We start from the raw sequence: 19,940 nt of genomic DNA on the forward strand, positions 1-19,940 counted from the left end.
CGAAATTAATTACAATGTTCCTCTGGACGTTGTAATGGCATTTAAATGTTATCATGTATATGCTCCACTATAATGCTTGGAGGAATATTTTATTCTGAAATTATGCCAATGGAACTTCAACCATCTGAAATAGTAAAGAAAAGCAGTTGTCATTCTTTTCTTAGCGCGCACAGATTGTTACCTTTCAACTTCAAATAAATGCTTTGTGTAACATCTTTCTTCGGAGAATTCGGCACATGTTGTTCAAATCTGTTTGTGTGGCTTGGATTAAATAGGTATTTGTAACTTACAGATAATTTACAAATATTTACATTCACTGTTGGTTTAAAAATGAGTAAAATACAAAAAAATTGACGGCTTCCATTTTTAAAAATGATCAGATCGAGGTTGATTAGGACACAGCGGGTTGGTCACTGGGGGTAAAAAAAAAAGTGTTAATCCAGATGTGGCCATCTACTTCAATTCAGCTCTTAGATTCTGTTTGTTCTGTTGAGAATTTCCTCCTGTGTTTTTTTTTTGTTTTAGTGTTTTTCTGAAGAACAAAAACCTTCATCTCGTTAGCACCGATAAAGGATGCAGGTGTAGAAGTTTTCTGTATGCCGTGCAATCTAAAACGTATATTTTTGACCTAAGTTTCAGCTTCCTTTACTTGCCCAGCGACTGTAGCACAGGAAAAGGCAGGGTGCAACTTGCAGGTGTGTGCGCTTCTTCCCAGCTGGAGAGCCTGCTTTTAAAATTTCAGCGATGACACGTGATACAGGTGCGTGTGAACCAAGGATCCGAGGTCTCCAATTCATTTTGGGGCGAAATTCGATGTGAGTGGTCTGTACGTTTTTTTCTGGGACTGTAACATGTACAGTGATGATGTTTACTTAGTACTTTGTGTAGACATTGTACGGCAAGATAAATGAGTTGGTTATTACTGCTTTTAATTGGAAAAAGCAACCGTTTACTTGAAAACGGTTGAGTTAAATATCATAAACACTTAACTCGGATCACCTGTTCTCTTTTTGCAGTGTGAATGTTATTTTTTAACTAAATAGTTTTTTAAAAGACTCTAATTAGATTAAATTGAATCAAATGACGCTGTTTATTCTCCAATGTTCTCTAACACACCTTAGGCGTTCACTAATTAAGTGACTTCTTGAACGTTTTATTTAGGAGTATAATGACTGAGGGCTTAATACAAGTTCACGTCACTTTTCAATTTTTGATTTAGGATCAAACTTGGAAGCAGGCATCCTTTTCCCTTCTACTTCACAATTCTACTCTAAATACTCAGACACGTACAATTCATTAAGAGTGTAGAGTGTGACCACTTTTTGGAAATGTTATATAATCAGTATTTGAGAATTGTGCACCAGCTGTTTGTAGGTGATAACCTGTCCCACCCTCTCCCCCCTCTCTAATAGAGTTGTGTGAAAGATGTGGTTGGCAGAATTGCATAAAAACCTGCCATACATTACGATCCATCTAGTTCTTTACAGCAGGCTGGGAAACCCCTGCAAGACACAATGCCCATCAGATTTTCTGGACCGCGTTTATGGAGGACGTTCGTGCCATTCTTCCTTTTGGTTTCTGGTTCTGGTCCTTTGTGTTTTATTTGTTCCTTTTTTTTTTTTTTTTTTTTTCTGCCCTCATTCTACATCACCCAGATCCCCAAACAGAGAGCAATGGGGCCCCTTCTCCCATTGGCCCGTCTCCACTTTCCCTCAAAACTCGGGCTCGGCGCACAAAGAGCGCGCAGCCAATCACAGAGAGCTTCGGGGGAAAACCCCGGCCAATGCCCGCCGCCCTGTTATTTACACAGAGACCGACCCGGCCAATCAGGAGTCGTCACAGCGCAAGGATTCTGACCCCTCCAGCCAATGGGATCGGGGAGGCACAGAGTTTTGTGGGAGTGCATATAATCAACATATTATCCAAGGTGGCTCAGATATTGATCCGGTATTCCTAGGTAGTTCAAATTCACCTCCCGCTGCCCTTCGGCTTTGAACTCATTTGTCTCTCTCCTCCTTCTTCGAGCTCGGCTGGAGAATTATTCACGCGCAGAAATGCCGAAGAGAAAGGTGAGTTCCGGCCGGCGCACTTCACTGTAGTTTTTTTTACCCCTCTCTTTCCCCACCACCTCCACCTCTCGCTTTGGACGAAAATAGCGGCGCGCGATTAATGTGGCGACGCCGCGGCAGGCAGGTGAGGCGAGGTGATGGCAAAGTTTCAAGAGAAACCCTGCCACTACGCTTCTTGTTTTTAGTGTGTATTTTTACGACGTGTTTTTTTTTTTTTTCAATTTTTTTAAAAATTTATTTTCGCATCATAAATATTTCTGTCCTCACGTCAGCGTTTGTATGTTGGTCTCCCCCCCGTCCCCCACTTCCCTGTCCGACTCGGTGCGGACTGGCGAGAATGTCAGACGGATTCGCAAGATGGATGGATGGATGGATGGAAGGATGGATGGGCGCGTGAATCTAACTATAAATGTGTTGAAAACAGTTAAGCTGGAGACTTTTCATTTCAGAATATTTTTCAGAAGCAAAAGGAGGGAGGAAAAAAGAAACATATCGCACACCCCCTGGTCTAAATTTAGTTTGGAGAAATGGTAGGTGCCAACCCGAATGAGCGATCCCATATTCAGGAAGCGAGCAGGCAAAAAAAAAAAAAAAAGACAAGGAAGAAGGGAAGAATCAGGGAATTGCTGTTGCCTCTTCACTGTCTAAACAGCAGCACGCCGTCGAGTGCTGTTGGATTGTGTTCGTGGGTACGTGGAATTTGGCGTTTGCATCACCTGAAATCTGCTATTGTCTGCGCAGAATCTCCTCTGAGGACAGAGAATTTTAGTGGAAAGGGAGAGTGAGAGGGACAAGGGGGTATTTAGGGGCGGAGGGGTCGCCCACATGCAAATGATGCGATTGTCACATTGCATGTAAAACTGACTCTTTTCCCCCTCCGTGCTGTGTGCCTACACCTGCATCCAAGAGGTGTTGACCTGTGCGTGTTGTTCAATGTACATCCTAGTGAAAATGTTTTTTTTTTTGTTTTTTTTTTTTTTTGGTCACACTTAAATGTCTCAGGTCATCAATTTGAATTTCAAAAAGATAAACATTAGCAACAGAACAATGGTCGTAAGTCTACCGATGAGTGGCTCAGAAAACTAACATAAAGGTTTTTGGAGCGGCCTAGACAAAGTCTGGACGCTTTTGCATCACCTTAATAGAGTGAAAACAAATTCTGCAAAGAAGAGTGGGCCAAAACTCCTGTTTTGTTGGATAGTTATTTATTTATTTTTTTTGTAATTAATGAATTCATCATCATCATATGCTCAGGTTATCTTTGGTTGATATTCAGGTTAGGTTTCATGATCGAAAACATGAAAACTATGACAAGATGCAAAATGGGAGAATATTTAAGGGCGCTAACAAGTTTCCCTCTATGCGATTAACTATACTCACAAAGCGTGTGACTCGTTTTACTGTGTTTAATAAATAAAATTCCTTTAAAAAATGAGGTTTTTCTTTCCAGTCAATTATGGCGACAAGAAATTGCAAATATTTTGTTTCAATATCGGTTTGCACAACATTGCAAAATGACTGTTTGGACAGCTTGAACTCCTGGCTAATATTCTGTAGGAAGGAGGGAGACATGGATTTATCTCAACTGATTTTACCAGTGAAATTTTTGTTATTTAGTAAGGGTGCACCGATCTATCGGTGCCGATTTCCTTAATTTTGGGAGACCGGTGATTGGCCGACTTTTACATGTGAAGCTGATCTTATCCACCGATGTTATCAACCTCGGCAAAGGTCTAAATATCAACCACTGTGCTTTTCTTTTCTTCCATGAGAGACGCTTGACTGACAAACCGGCTGACCAGATCATATCTGCACATTTACGGTTAACAACAGTCACTCCATTCTTACTAATTCAGTAACTTTCTTGATATTTGAGCAACAGTTCAGACATAAAAATGGTATTGGCTAAAATTGGAAATGTTAAGTTATTCTTTTTAAAAACTCTGTAATCAGCAATCGACCAGAAAACTGCAATCGGTGCACCCCTATTATATCTGGTGCATTGCTTTGATTCTTTCATGCATGTTTGAGGAATCCTTGAATCTCCCATGGCAACCATTCGGGGATGCCTCTCCTAAGAACGGTTGCAAACAGCCCAATGGAGGAGGGTTGTTCTGACGAAGTGTTGAAGGTGGAGTGTTGGAAAGAGTAGGAGCTTCTTAAAGAAACAGATGGGTCAAATTGCAAAGTCAAAAAAATTTTATGTCATTTTTTATTTATATACAGCAGCATTTTTATAACAACTAAAGGTACCTTTTACTTGATTGTGCTATAAAGTGTCACTGTGTCTGGAAATGTGTATTTCTGAGGTGTCAGTGAAGCCCAGGTTGCTTTGATGCTATTGGTCATCTTCATTGTTGGATCTGCTGTATTGTTCCTTTATGTTCCTCTCCAACTCTTCCTCCAGACTCTGACATCTTGATTTAAAAATGAAACACAAACTTTACTTTTATCTAAAGCCCAGTTCTTTTTCTTCCAGTTCCAGATAAGATGCTTCTGGTACAAGAAATGCGACAGATGTAGGCCATGTCTTGCTTGGATGTGTTTGTGCCTGGTGGCACGTGAACCACTGACTGCATCTGCAGTTCATGTCTTATAAATTTATCATAAACTCTTCCATTTTTTAAGCTTCACAATCCTGTCAATGCTGTGGTTGTCCCTCATACTTGTCCCTCTTTTTTTTTTTTTTTTTTTTTTACATGTTTGCCTTCCACTGAACCTTCCATGAATATGAAAAGCTGTCACTTCAGCAGTCTTACCTATGAATATGTAAGCTGTCATGTGTCTTATTTTGTCGTTTGTGATATTCGCCCATTTTAAGTAAATAACTAACGAATTTACATTTGAAAATTTGTGGTTTATCCAGATGCGCCTGTATGAGCCGGGATACAAAGGTCCTGACTGGAACCTTTGTGTTTGTACGGTTCTGGTACGCTCGTAAATCTGACACGCAAGCAACAGCAACGGATGATAATGATGCTTTCTGGGCAAACTGTAGGTTTAATTTAACCTTTAAAAGGCAATCTGATTGGAGAAGATTATCGTTGTGTTCAACTTGTGCTAAAAGAAGTTAGCCTAACTAGCATCTCAATGCTAACCATGCAACCGCACAGATGCCGCAAACGCTAAATGTCAGCGTCCACAGCTCATACTTCAAGAAGTTTTTTTTTTTTTTAAAAACATTACATTAATGAAACATTTGAAAGCCAATTGTGTATAATGTCACTTTGATCCATTTTCATGGTTGAATTACTTAAATAACAGATTAAAAACAATATGCCTCTTTGTTGTTGAGCACATACTTAAATTTACCCAATAATGTAGCATCATCGTCTATTTGAATCGGGAATGCTGCTTATTTTGCAGATATGTAATTTTAGATGATGATCCATTTAATTGGGATTAATTAATTAAAGTCCCTGCAATTAACTCAATTCAAAATTTTAATCTAGTCCCGCCATAAATTTGAATCATACTCTTGCAAATATTACATTTGTCAGCCGGTCCCATGTGATCTTAAGTGATCTTAGGAGGCGGGGACGCTTTCAGCAGCCGAATGTTTCACTTATGCCTTGGGCCGGCGCTATTTACAGCCCATTACGCCTCGAAGGAACTCTGTTGTTGGCCAGATGCATCTTTTATCCATCCATCCATCCATCCATCCATTTTCTGTTCACCCTTGTCCCTAATGGGGTCGGGAGGGTTGCTGGTGCCCATCTCCAGCTACGTTCCAGGCGGGAGGCGGGGTACACCCTGGACAGGTCGCCAGTCTGTCGCAGGGCCACACAAAGACATACAGGACAAACAACCATTCACACACAACACACACCCCTAGGGAGAATTTAGATAGACCAATTAACCTAACAGTCATGTTTTTTGGACTGTGGGAGGAAGCCGGAGTACCCGGAGAGAACCCACGCATGCACAGGGAGAACATGCAAACTCCATGCAGAAAGACCCCGGCCGGGAATCGAACCCAGGACCTTCTTGCTGCAAGGCAACAGTGCTACCAACTGCGCCACTGTGCAGCCTATGCATCTTTTATTAAAATGGAAATCACCGGAGAGCTTCCAGCATCATCACGGTGCATATCATTTACACAACATGAACCTGTAGTGCACCTCTAAGCAGTTTTCAACTCATAAAAAGAAGAGAAACGTGGTAATTAAATCACTCAGGTGAAACTTTACCGAACATCAGGCTCTATTAGATATGCAAAAATTGCAGATTGATAAATCCTAATTAGTTTTGTAAACCTTTAGAGTTGAAATTATTTCCCCCAGGGGTCGACAAAAGATGGCCTGTAATTTATTTTAGCTCAACAATAAGCAAAAGATTATAAATCGTACAACTGTTTTCACTGGTTATAATTTCCTAGTAATTTAAGAATTCCTAAGGGGGAAATATCACCTAAAGGGGTGTATTTTAAGTTTATTAAAATACGAAAATTGGAATTAAAAGGATGTTTTAATTTTTGACTTCAGTTTTATAAAATGAAGAATGAAAACATCTCTATTAGGAGTAATCGTGTCCAAATCCAAAGGAGTATCACAAATATTAAGAGCAGTAAACCCTTTCTTTTATTGTTCATTTGTGAAAGAAATACACATTTATTAACCGAATCATCTTAATCAGTCAAGATAATCGATGTAAATCACTTAAATCTTTAGTTTTTAACCTTCTTATTTTCTTTTCTTTCAGTCCCCAGAGGGTGCTGAGGGTAAGGAAGCCTCTAAAGTCACAAAGCAAGAGGTAAATATTTGACATGACATGAAGGTTTTTTTATTTTTTTTTGTGCTGTGTGTTTGTTACGACATGCTGTGGGTTTGTATTGACTGTGTTGACGGTGTATGTATATGTATGAGAAAACAGGGCAGGTTAATAATTAGGACATTTGTAGCTGTCCACAGAGTGTATTTGATATGTCTCTCTCTTTTTCTTTCTCTCTGTCTCTCTCTCTCTCTCGCTCTTTTCTCATCCCTTGCTCCTTCAAGCCCACCAGAAGGTCAGAGAGATTGTCGGCGGTAAGTTTCCCTCTCCCCCTTCCTGTCTTCACCTCTGTAGCTGTCCTCTCTCCGCTCTCTTCAAAACTCCCCTCATAGCCGTTGCTAAAGTCACAAATCCAGTTTGCGGCTTTGATCGACGGAGTCGGTGTTTATAAATTTCATGATCGTCCTCCCCCCCTCTCCCCGAGGGCCGAGTTCTGGCTTGGTATGCATGCGTTTTGTTTTTTTCTGTTGTTTCTGTCCGCTGTGGTCCGGGTCTGCTGCAGGGCTGGTTTTAATCAGGCCAAATTACTAAAACCAGTTTCATTTAGATGCAAAATGATCTGACAAATGATGATATTCTACATTATGCCAGTGACTCTGGTCATTCAGCTGTGCCCTACAAGTGACTTTTCTCTCTGTGTTTTGTACTTTGCATGTTTTATCCATCCATTGAGTCTTTGCATGTTTTTGCATGTTTGCATGGGGCAGTATTATGTTAAATGGACTTTTTTAAAGCTTTACATCATGTTGCAATGTTATTCTCTTATCAAAAACATGCCTAGAGTGTTGCTTTAATTCTTTCATGCATGTTTGAGAAATCATTTAATTTCTATGGCGACCATTAAGCTGTCTCTAAGGCGGAGACATAGCTCTTCCTTGAAGCTTCAGTTTCCAAGCTACTGAGTTTCTCCCTCCCCTGAGTGGGGAAGACGTCACTTCCCCACTCAGCTCCTTCAGACTAGCCAGCTGCAATTAGCAAACACCTGGTGTAATTGCACATCTGCTGAGGTCATAATAGGAGCTACTTCTCAATGAAACGTTGGTAAAAATGTTGTTTAAAGGTCAATAGAGGAGACTGTGACGACATCTCCAAGGCGGAGTTTCAGGAAGAGCAGGAGTTTCTTAAAGCGACAGAGGCCAAAGTTCAAGGCGTTAAATTACAAGACATATTTGATAAATGTAGCATTTTTTTAACAACTGAAGTTAACATAGTTACTTGATTGTGCTATAAAATGTTACTATGTTCCAAGAAAAGAGATAATATTGATTTTCTGTTATCTGTTAATACTTACATATTTTGGGATAACTAGATTTTCTCTTTTTCACCAAGAGTTTACAGAAAAGGATCACCGCAAAGTCACTTTCAACATGACTTTAAAGACATTGTTTTTGCTTGTCACAGTTGAACATTAAAAAGTATACACACAAACAGAAATATATATACATTTCCGAAGCAGCTTTAAGACACAAGACAGGGTGGGATGGTAATAATATAACATGATTTTATTTTTGTTTTTTATTACAATCATAATCATTAGAATTGTCACAGTTAACAGGTGAACATCTTTGTAAGTTTGCCAGGCTGTATCTGGCATAAGCGACATTTTACAAAGTACACAAATTATTTCACATAAAAAGTAATTAATCGTGTAATAAATGTATACAGTTTCAACAGACTTTGAAACTGTTGCAACTGATTTCCAACAGTTTCAACAGAGCGTATTCAACGTATGTAGATGTTTGGATTCAATTGTGGGTGTGCAGGTTGTTTACGAAGCATTTTTGCATCAACAATAAAATTGTTTGAAAGGTTTTGTGTTTTTTGGCAAATAGAAATTCACCAGCTAGTTACATTCCTAGTCCAGACTTTTCTGTAACAATGACAGATATATATATATTTTTTAATGTTAACATCAACAATATTTGAATAGGAATTTGTTTATTTATTTTGTCGGGGTCTGGCAGGGTTAAATTTGGACGTTAGTAGATTTATTGATTCACACATTTGCTATCCTACATATTTTGACTAGTATACACCTATATATACCTTTTGACAAATAATAGAAATGTATATTGCAGAAAATATATTTCCCACGTTAAATTTGATGCTATTATAGAAAACCTAATATGAAAACGGTGCCATCCATTCTTTTTTGCCTGATTCCCGACTTGCTATGTCTTCATTTCAACTGTTTAAAGAGTTAACCTCACAGTGAACCATTGTTGAAGCTCTACAAGGCTCATCCTCTGTACAGGAAGGATATTCTTAGGAGAAACAAAATCACATGATTTAAATTTTTTGACTGCAGTGTTACTGAAGCTCATGGCTTCAGGGTGCACTCGTTCACACTCAGTACTGTAGGAAAATCTGCTCCAAATTTGCTCGTTTTCCAGTGCGATCGCGTCACTGATCTGTCGTTTGAGGTCAAGATGCAGAGGAATGTCACAAATTTGTAACAAAACAAAATCCAAGTATATTAGCTTTTAATCAAGATTCTCGTCAGACATGAGTTTCACTACCATCTACTATATTAAGGGTACTATAACTATCATAAAATGGCTCAGATTGAAGAGACTGAATCAAATAATTCTTATAAAATGTGAGAATAGTCAGTTCTCACTGATGTGATTTTTGTTGTTGTTTTTAGAAACCTGCTCCGCCCAAAGCTGAGGTGAAGCCCAAGAAGACCGTTGTCAAGGTGAGGGACCCACTCAGTCGCACTTTAAAAAACTTGAAGTACTTGGTTCCATCAGCAACACTGCTGGATGCTTCGTCCACATTTACTGGCATCCCTGGTAAAAGACGTGTAGAGGCATTCAAATACATTCTTCTTTTATTGCTGGTGCATAAGCTAACTGGAAAATTTGAGAGTATTCCAACTTTTATTTTAGGCGTATTGACTCCGTTGGGGTGTTGGAGTCGTTTAACAAAATTACAGGCGCTACAATTCCAATAAAAACAAAAATCCCAGTAAAACTAACTGAAACATTTTCCTAGTTTATGTTGTTTTGACTTTAAGTTGATCAAAGAGTTGAATGACTTTTAATTCGTAATCCATGGTTTTCTATTTCCCTGGGATATGAGTACGATGAGATATCCAGAATCCCACTTCACTTAGTCTTCAAAATGGGAAAGACGACAAAAAACGCCTTTTAGGTAAGGCAAACAGGTTCTGGTCTTGAAAGTCTGGAAATGGCTACAAATAATAAGCTTCTAATCATGTCCATGTCAATGAAAGGTTTAAAAGTCTCCATATCAGGCATTAAATGCTGTCTCCATGCCAACAAGTTATTTACAAGGCATGCTAGATTTAGCTATTTCGTCAGATGAGACCAAAATTAAGCTTTGTAACAACCAACACTCCAAGTGCGTTTGGTGTGAAACAAATGGTGGAAAAGTGCCTCTTGTCCATTGCTAACAATACAAAGTAGGTAAAGAACCTGTGATGCTGCGGGCTTGTTTCTCTGACAAATGAATTTGGAGTCCTCTTAAAGTGTATGATAACTATTTGAGATGCCAGGGGGGCCTTTAAAATAAAATCTTGCTGCTTCCTTGAAACTGAAATTAGCCCCGCATTGGTTCCTTAAACCTGGAGGTCTTGTCTTTTGTCTCGTGGCAGAAAGAAGAAAAAGGAGCAAAGGCCAAGAAGGGCGGCGGTAAGGGGAAGAAGGAAGATGGTCCGGCCCAGAATGGGGAGACCAAGGCCAACGAGGTATGAAGGAAGGAATATAAAGCATACTTTATTCCCTAAGGGATAGAAAGAAAAAAAACTGATTTTTATGTCAATGTATGCAAACATCATCCTTTCAATGAATTACTTAACATCTGTTTTCCTCATTAACTCACACCACGATCATATCATGTATCTCCTCCACACACACACACACACAAACATAGATCTATGTGTCTCGTCCATCTGTGAGTGTGTCCTCCATCAGAAGCATGGCTCCCTCCTTGATGTCAGTGAAAGGGCAGAGCGAGACAGTCAGAGTTAAGGGTATGCTGCAATGATCCTAACTCACCTCTCTGTGATTTATTTATTTTTTTACTTTTAGTCACTAACCACTTCTTCATTTCTACGTAGCTAACGCTTAGCCAGTGTGCTGTGGAGTGCTGTGTTTGTTGTGAGGTTTGAAAATGTGACTTCAGCCAGCGGGGATGGGGTCGGACGGGGAGGACGTGTTGCTTGTTCTGCAGCGAAGTGAGCCAAGGACAGAGTTTTTACTGCTGCTGCACAAAGCTGTGAAGTGAAATGTGATTGGGTCACTGCGTTCTCAGACAGCCGGTCCCTCCAGTAGTCACTCAGAGGAAGCAGACACATTGGATCCCCCTTTTCAAGTTAAGGCTAACTGCCGGTGATATTTTAGTGCTGGTTAGAAAACAATGAGGAGGAGTAAGTCACATAGCCGGGAAAAGCTTTAAATATATTAAATCATTCAATCAATACACACTTTTCTGGATCAAAATTTATCACGTGCTCAGCAGGGAGGTGACAAATTTGAGGTTTGTAAAGTATATGTTTGATCTGACATTTGCCTTTTGGTAAGATACGTGGCAGGTGGCAACTGGGAAAATTATGGTCACTTCAGCACATTGTATTACCTCTGTAGTAGTATCTATAGTAAGTAGTATCATACTTACTATAGAAACGTTGCATGTCATTGTTTACATTTGGCAATTTTGCGAATGCGCGCAATGTTGTAGGGCGACAAGATGATCCTTTTACCTGCCATGCATAGCTGCGCTGCCACAGTAGAACAATTTTGTTAGCAAAATGAAAGCTGGAGATGTAGATATTATCAACTCGGTGTGGTGCGCCACAGCGGATAGAGGAATAACGCAGAAAAAACGCTGAAGAACAGCTCAAAACCACTCAAATTTTTCTTTTTTCTTGCTCTGTGTGTCGGCTACCCGCAGACCCGTTGTCAAAGCAACCGCCTAACAACAGCTCCATCAGTGTATCAGAATTTAACACCAAAAAACACACAAAACAAAAACAACTTTCCCACACAAAGAACAAAACAGAACATCCTGTTGCAAACAAGTTTCCATTTTCTTCAACAAATACTAATTCCACGCTGTTTCAAGGAAGTATCCTGTTATCAGAAATGTGCCTTATGCCCCGATTCCACTGAAAAGTTAGGTTTGTTCGCTCATTTGTCTATTCCCATTGTAAAAGCAGATCATACAACCAACCCGTATCGCACCATTCCAGGGCCGCCTTTAGTTGTAGGTTCTTAAGGCAATGGTACGATACAGTTAAGAGTGATACTACTGGTCTCACACAACACAGTCCAATATTTAGGGAACACAAAACGTCCCTACTTGCGACAAGCACGAGACATATTAGCATACCACGATTGTCGAGGACAGAAACCAAAGATGTCATCTTATGGGTTGTATGTAATGCATCAGCCTGTATCTATTTAGGACAGGAAAACAACTATGTCCCGCTACGGGCTAACCCACATGTCATTATATTTTATTTGAGCACTTTTGACCTCAATGTCAATGTCAAATTTATTTATAAAGCTCTTTTAAAGCCATTTGAGACGTCACCAAAGTTACTCCTTTGATTCCTGATTCTTTTAATAAATGAAGAAGTACCAGCTGACTCGTATTCTCCTTGATTAAAACAAATGCACAAAATTTATTAAACCTCTACAGTCTGCAAGATTTCTCTCTTTTTTTCCTCCAAATGAAAGAATGACCATCAGGTGCAAACACTTCGATTTTACTTTCGTCAAACCACAGATAAGTCTTCAGAATTAAACTTTCTGTCTATGCATTTGCAATCTATAACCCAGCTTTCTATGTTGCTCTTTGGACGACTTTGCCCTCGCTGAATTGCCTTTCTGGCCATGTTGGTGCAAAGACACGCTACACTACGGATAATCACATTCTCTTACCAGTTTCACCAAACTCTCACACATTTCACACCAATGTGTGTTGCGTTCATCTCTGCGACACAGGACCTGAACGGTGGCATGGGCGGGACATTCCCACCTCGTTTATGCTACAGAATTATTGTTTGAACTTTGAACGCATCCCCAGGCAGTTGCATGGAAGGATGGTCCAGATTTTCCATGATGCTGCACAACGAAGCAGTGCGTTTGTGTCCTGTAACAAAAACAAACAAGCAATAAAACATCTACAGGCGTTCCTCTATTTCCAACAGCAGTGACATCATTATCATGTAGGGTAGCCAAATTATTTCCAAAAGGAAATGATTATTCTGGTTTGAAGTCTTACCAGTGAAAAAGAAGGACTTTTGTCTTTTTATGCTCTGTATGTAGACATTTAGCTTCAACTGTAAGTCCTGTAGCACTTACATATGGTAGTTTTGGTTGTAGAGGTTTTTTTGATTTTTGATTAATTAAGAAACACACCTCACGTTACCCAGGGGGCGTCTTGTGCAGCTCAGTGTTTCCATGACACTTTAGATGAGGCATTGCCAGCAGAATGGAGTAACTACGCTGCACGCAGGCAGAAAAATCTCCAGTTACCATCTGTGTTTCAACCCAATTCAGTTCTAAAATTTAATTTTAAGCATTTCCTTTGAAATCTTGCAAAAGGAAAAAAAAAAAAAAAAAAGCCAGTTATGTGTGTTTACATGTACTGGTTTGGAGCGAATCAATCAGGCTACGCAAAAAAGCATCTCTTCATCAAATGTTGACGTTACTCATGGCTGTAGTAAATAAAATTCAAGTTAAAAGTCAAGAATACTTTATTGATCCCAAAGAGAAATTAAATGTTGTCGTAACTTATATTGATTCAAATTCTTCAAAGAGTTATCGTAAATGTAGGGGTTGCACATCAGCCCCGATCACACATTTCAGAAAAATGGAGAGTTCTCCTCTCCGAGCGGGAAGTTTAGACTTCCACCACCACCAGTGGATGGAAGCGATCCACCACTCCCATCTTTCTATTTTTGTTTGCGAAAATGAGGAAGTTTTTTTTTTTTAAATTTTGCCGTTTCCATCAATTGTTTCTAATCAAATACTTCAAAGTGTTTTGACTAAGCCTGTCATAATCAATCAATTTATTGCATGATAAATTTAAACAGACTCTATCATTTCTATTTTCATGATTTATCAATTTTCTCTTTCTCTTTGGTCTCAACTGGCCATTTTTTGAAGGACAATTCATACTTTATAACTCATTTTATTTGTTTTGTTTATTTATCTTGGATATTTAAAATGTCTTCCATTTCCGGTGCTAAATGTTTGTTAGAATTTCAAGTTTGTCTTTGAGAATGTGTTCTTGCACCGCTTTGCTATTACCGTTGTTTCACTGGAAAATCGTCTCCAAACTGCGATATTATCATTTATCGCGATAACTTCTGTGGCAATTTATCGTCCAGCGAACTTTATCCTGACAGGCATCGCTCTTACACATTATCTGATTTAAACCTCAACATTATGCGATACCAGTAAACCTCCCACACATACACTTGAGTCTTAGCAAACCAGAATAAGCCAATAAAAACATCCTGGTTTAGGTTTAGCGTTTGGATAGCATCTGTTTCCTCTAAAACCCACCTCAGCCGGATCGTCTAAAACTCGCCGTCTTCTTCCCGGCAGGTCTCTGAAGCGGCAGACGAGGCGACCGACGAGAAGGCGTAAGGATTCCAACTCGTCCACCGACTCGTCCGCTCCAATTTCATGGCAGCAAAGCATCTTTTTTTAGTGATGATTTTTTTTTTTTTTGTACCATGCCATCTTTTTATCTCTCTCTTTTTTTGATTAGCGATAGCGATGGACAACCAGCAGAACCCTCATCCTCCCGCTCCCTCTTGCATCCCGTGTTGCTTTAGAATACAGCGTTCATCTTAGATGTTCAAAGGCACATTGAAGTGATTTTATCAGACAGTTGCAGATGTTATTTGTGATGCCTGAAAAAAAAAAAAGAAAGAAGAAAAAACGAGATTCTGGGGCATAAATGCGACTGTTATGATCTCTAAACCAGTTTGGCCTCTTATTTGTAGTTATTCCTCTGCGAAGAAGGTCACCATTATCGGCCTGTCATGAGGAGATGCCCTGATCTCTAGCCCTCTCCCTCGCCGCCCCCCAGACTCCTTGGGGTAAGGTGGAAAGTTAAAAATGCAGAGCAGTGGGAGACCAGACAACAAAAAAACATCTGCAGTTAAAAAAAAAAATACAATTCCTAGTTTTTAGAATCCCTAACGCCGTTCCACATGGCTCCTTTTGTATGTGTGTTGGAGTGGAAGTGTTTGTGGGTATTTTTTCTTTCTTTCTTTTTTTTTTTGAACATCTTGTCCTGAAGCAGAGTGACATAGCAATAAACGAGTGGTGCTCCTGTTCTGGGCGGCTCCGTCGGCGTCGGATCCTCGGGGCTTCGGTGGAGTTTCATCCTGTTAGGAGAGAATATTTTGAAATAAAAGTAAAAGTCCATCACACATACCTGCCATCCCCCCCCCCCTTTCTGTCTTTCTTTCTTTTAGCGTAAGTAGAACAAATGTGGGGTTTTCTGGGTCAAAGTTCAACGTGGTTATATTTGGGGTTTTATGTGACGAAATGAAACGAAGCATGATTGTGATGTTGAAAAGATTCTGTGGTTTCTAAAGTTTTTATAAAAATCTGAGGAAACATGGCACACATAAGGTCAATACGTTCACAGTTTATTTAGGTGTGGACTTTGACTGGTCCGTCCTAACACACCAGTATATTTGGTGTGTTAGGCTATGGACATCCTGGTGGCTATCTGTGGCCCTTGGACAGATTTTTCTTTGTAATCAGGGTAAAATTATTACCGACATCAATGGAAAATGTTAAGCAGGACGCAAATTATTTGTGTTAACTAAGCCTTTTATAGCCGACACTTTTACTGAAATGTTGAGTTTGCTGCGCCCAAATTGGCTTTTACTGAATTTACTAAACTTGGCTAAATATAGCAAATAGTTTAGAATAATTTGTTTCAATTGAGCCCAAAAGAAATGGAAAACTTTTAATCCAGAAAACGCTCAGAATTCCTTTCAAGTTTCAGATCTGTAATGAAAACCATCCGTTTTGTACAAAAAGGTTTAAATAATTTATTCGCTAATGTTAATTTTTTTTTTTTTTTTTTGGAGTTCTCAGAGTAATATTAACTTTTGACCTACATGACTAAAACTTTGGACACCCCTGATCTAAACTATTGGATCTTAGCTCCTCCTAAAAGATGGTGAACTTTCTAACCTTCTTCTCAAGCCTTCTTCAATACTACTAGCTTCTCCATTTAAGCCTAAGAAACCTTCCCCACAGCATGATGCTGCCACCACCATGTTTCACTATTGTGATGTTTGCGGCAGGGCGTCAGCAACCAATTTATGCATAACATTTACACAAAGAACGACAGTGTAAAAAAAAAAAAAGCCTTCCTTTGTCAGTCTATTGCAAACTGTTCTTTTTCTATAAAATTTGAAAGAAATGTATTAACTCTGAAACAAAAATCAAATTTTATTTTGTTCTGTAATTTAAAAATACAAACACATTCCCTATTGTAGGTTTGTTCTGAAGATTCATGTTGCTTTTGTGACTAAAATAAGTTTTGTTGGGCAGAAATGGCTCTTAGGGTTGGACCAGTGGTTTAGGGAAATGTGCTGCAGTTTTCCAATGTGGCTTTTTTATATTTTGCCCCCAAAAACGTTATTTGGTGTCACCTAAACAGAACACCTTCTGTTACAAGTCTCCCTTAGCAAACTGCAACTTCTTATTTTGGGCTTTATTTTGACAAACGGTTAGCATTCCCGAGCGCCGCTTCAATGCGTCCAGGTTTAGAAGTACTTTTTAAAGCGCTCCGTGTGTGTGTCCATCTTTACACCTTTGTGTGTGTGGGAGGTCGCCAGGGGCACGTGGCAGTGTTAAATACAACTGCTGTGTCAGGAAGTGAAAGGTCAGCATTTGTTGGAGTGGTGGGACCAGTGAAACCGTTCGGCCTCTTCATTTGACCTGTCGTTCAAAACCATAAACCAGGAGAGTCCAAACTTTTCCTCATATGGGCCAGAATCGTCAAGTCAAAAGGAGTTGAGAGTCAAAAAAAACCATTTTCTGTTACCAACTAGACATGCAACACTTTAGTTAAATAAAGTATAACTATATAGCATCAGAGTTGTTGCTAGAAATGGACGTTCACAACTTAAAAACTTTGCCTAATTGAAAGCAATTTTAGACATTTTCTATTTATCAATTTGAAAAAGTGCAAGTTAGTCAATTCTGGGCAGTAAAAATCAGGACTTAGGTCACTCTTCTTTTTTTTTAATAGGCATGCCGTCTTTGGTCAAGTTTGTTAAATTAGTTAAAATCAGATTTTCGGTGCAGCAAAGTTTGCTTTTGGGTAAAAGTCACCGGTCCTCGCAAGAGAGCGCAAAAAGCGTGGTTACTCAAAGACGAGCACTGTGTCGAAGCCGATGTTTTCTACTGTAAGAAGATTTCGCTTAGTCTGTGATCATTTTGTCCCAATTAAAAATAAGTCTCCATCTACATCAAACCTCTGCGGTGATCGACCACATTTCATGTTTTCCATTGTAGCATCTACAAGAAGACGGAATACAAACATTTTTATTTGTGTTGTGTTCATGGATCCTCATCACAAAGGGACGAACTGATGGGATTTAAACCCCTGGCAGCATTTTGTTCATTTTAGTAAGCTGTAGTAAAAACTGTGGAAACTACAGAATTGCTAAAACAACGAACATTAGAAACAAATACCGCAGTTTTAGTGTCTTAACAAGGTCTTTCGATAGACGTTAACAACAGCGCATTCAGTTTCTATTAGCTCCCAAAATGTCTGCCTGTTTGTAAAATAAATGATAACCTCTGATTCCACTGTTTTGGCTGTGACATGCTGGGCGGATCAGAGTGAGGTCGCCTCCTTGTGGCCGTGTCACTCCATAGGTCAGCAACCTAACTGGTATTCTTTTTCTTTCTGTCCTTTTTTTTTTTGTAATTTTAGCTCTCTCTTATTAAATAAAACGTATCTAGACTGGGAAAATCTCAATGCGATAACTTGTTTGTTCTATACACATCTACCAATCTGTGTAAAACCGCTTCGCTGTGCGGTTGCATAGTGACAAATTGTGTTTGATTCCGTTTTCGATGAGAGAGTGAAGTAATTTTCCTGAATGCAACGCTCTGTATTTATGGAGAGAAAAGAAAAAATAATTTTGATTTTAAAATGCACATCATTTGCAGCCCAATGACCAAAGAAGAAAACACAAACAAACAAAAAAAACAACAGAGCAAGACATAATACAGACAAAATTGCAAGCACATTTGCTAATGTTGTAAAAAAAAAAAAAACCAACAATCTAATAAACTCATCATTTATTGCAAAAACATAATGTTATGCTTTATTTCTAATATAACTTGGCTTGAGTTTTGGAAAACTATCCTGCTAATAGAGATATTAAGAACACATCTTCACTTTACTGGTAAAGATCACTAATTAGAAATGATAAGTTAAGTAACAAATGGATTAAAAATGCTTCAGCAGCATGTATGTGAAAGGGATTCATAAGACTTCAAGTAAAAGTACCATTTGTGACTTTGTTAAAAATAATTATTTCTTAACAGAGTTTTTTTTTTGTCTCTGTTGAATGAATGTATTTGAATTAATGGCACATCTTTTCCCCCCTCCCCCTACATTTTTCAAAGTTGATAAAATGCTACGACGATAAAATAGTTATTTATTTCAAGTCCTAACGCTGGAAAATGTAAGTTTACAATGCTTTCGACAACATGTTTCTTCTGATTTGAAGTCATATGATAATAAAGATTAGGGTGATGGGAAGTAGGCATTCCGACCACAGAGACTTGGAGCTCCTCACCAAAGTTCAATTATCAAAATACAGGTGGAAAAATACAGAAGCTTTTCAGTTATGCTGGGAAGACTGTGAAAGGTATTTTGATTCTTTAAAAGATGGATTTTCTTTATTATTATTTAACGGACACTGGTTGTTTCATTTCATTTTGAGCGATGCCCGTCTCGTTTGCTATGACGAGCAAATATTTTGCTTGAAAGAAAATATCTTTAAATCTGCCGGGGGTCATTTTGGGCTCATCTGTGCTGGTGAGAACTGACATCAGGAGTTTTATATAACAATAATTTCTTCTGCTCTTGGTTTATTTTCAATCGTAACGCGATGTTTTTGTTTTTGCCACATTTTAACCCACTTCTTGATGCCAAACAGGGTGCTTTTTTTTTGGTTGTTTCTTTTATTTTGTAATTTCTTGATTCGTCAAGTGCGACACAAATCAGGTTTGGGTGAACTTAAAAAAAGAAGTAAAAAGAAAAAAAAAGTGGTTTAAAAACAGAGTTAATTATATTTTCAGCCGTTGGTTTTGGATTGCTTTACCCCTCCGTAAAAGAGCAAATTATTTCAAATCTGCATTTTGCATTTATTTAGGTAATCTTTGTTTGTTTTTAAAATTAGCTGAATGAGCTAAAACATGTAGGTGGAAAAACGGAACAAAACAAACCTGTAAGGGGTTTTTGTTTTCCAAATTGTGCTTGAATAAAGCCTTGGTTTAGTCAATATGAAATTATGTCAGGAGCGATTACCTAATCATAAAAGGGGTTGAACACTGAACACTAAAAAGTTATTCATTGTGGGAAATCTAGTCTGTTGAATGAAAATTGCTGGGGTGTTTTTTTTTGATAAAACTTCTACAATATGAAAAAAACCCATTTCAATTCAAATGGTTGCAACAAACGGGCAAAAAGAGCAACTCATTTCTTCTGGTTTGCTTACTTTATTATCTTAAAAAACATAAAAAGATTATTTGTTTTTGTTGTGTTCTCAGGTTGGGAGAACATTAACTCCTGGCTGGTTTTGCTCTAAGTAAACACATGAATATAACTACAATTATTTTTTTTAATCAAAATTTTACACATTTTATGGACGCAGTTAAGTTTAAGTGTTGTGCGCAATGAGACAAAGTTGAGGAAGATTTACCTTGCTGCGTGTGCACTAAGCGTTAGCCGTCTGTGTGCGTACGAAGGTCGCCTGAGAAGAATTAGTCATCCACTCCACTAATGTGGCCTTTATGAAAGAACGACAAGACGAAAGTCATGAGAAGTTGTGTTGGCCGTTTGCCACAA

General features: G+C 38.7%; 1 protein-coding gene across 7 annotated transcripts; it reads left to right on the top strand.

Moving 5' to 3' along the window:
* The first annotated feature begins 1,772 nt into the window (after nt 1-1,772).
* Nucleotides 1,773-15,262, top strand: hmgn3 (high mobility group nucleosomal binding domain 3). 7 transcript variants are annotated; one of them, XM_028040350.1, is made up of 7 exons: nt 1,825-2,069; nt 6,771-6,821; nt 7,064-7,093; nt 9,487-9,537; nt 10,459-10,551; nt 10,737-10,836; nt 14,423-15,262. In XM_028040350.1, exons 1-7 carry the CDS (start codon nt 2,055-2,057, stop codon nt 14,428-14,430), a joined length of 348 nt encoding a protein of 115 aa, XP_027896151.1. In that variant the 5' UTR covers nt 1,825-2,054; the 3' UTR covers nt 14,431-15,262. The 7 variants fall into 7 exon arrangements, with proteins under 7 accessions (XP_027896152.1, XP_027896151.1, XP_027896153.1 ...); XM_028040346.1 differs by lacking the exon at nt 1,825-2,069 and adding an exon at nt 2,582-2,758; XM_028040351.1 differs by lacking the exon at nt 7,064-7,093 and having other exon boundaries at nt 1,773-2,069.
* The last annotated feature ends 4,678 nt before the right edge of the window (nt 15,263-19,940 follow it).

The sequence above is a fragment of the Xiphophorus couchianus genome, chromosome 15 (assembly GCF_001444195.1).
Source record: "Xiphophorus couchianus chromosome 15, X_couchianus-1.0, whole genome shotgun sequence".
NCBI lineage: Eukaryota > Metazoa > Chordata > Actinopteri > Cyprinodontiformes > Poeciliidae > Xiphophorus > Xiphophorus couchianus.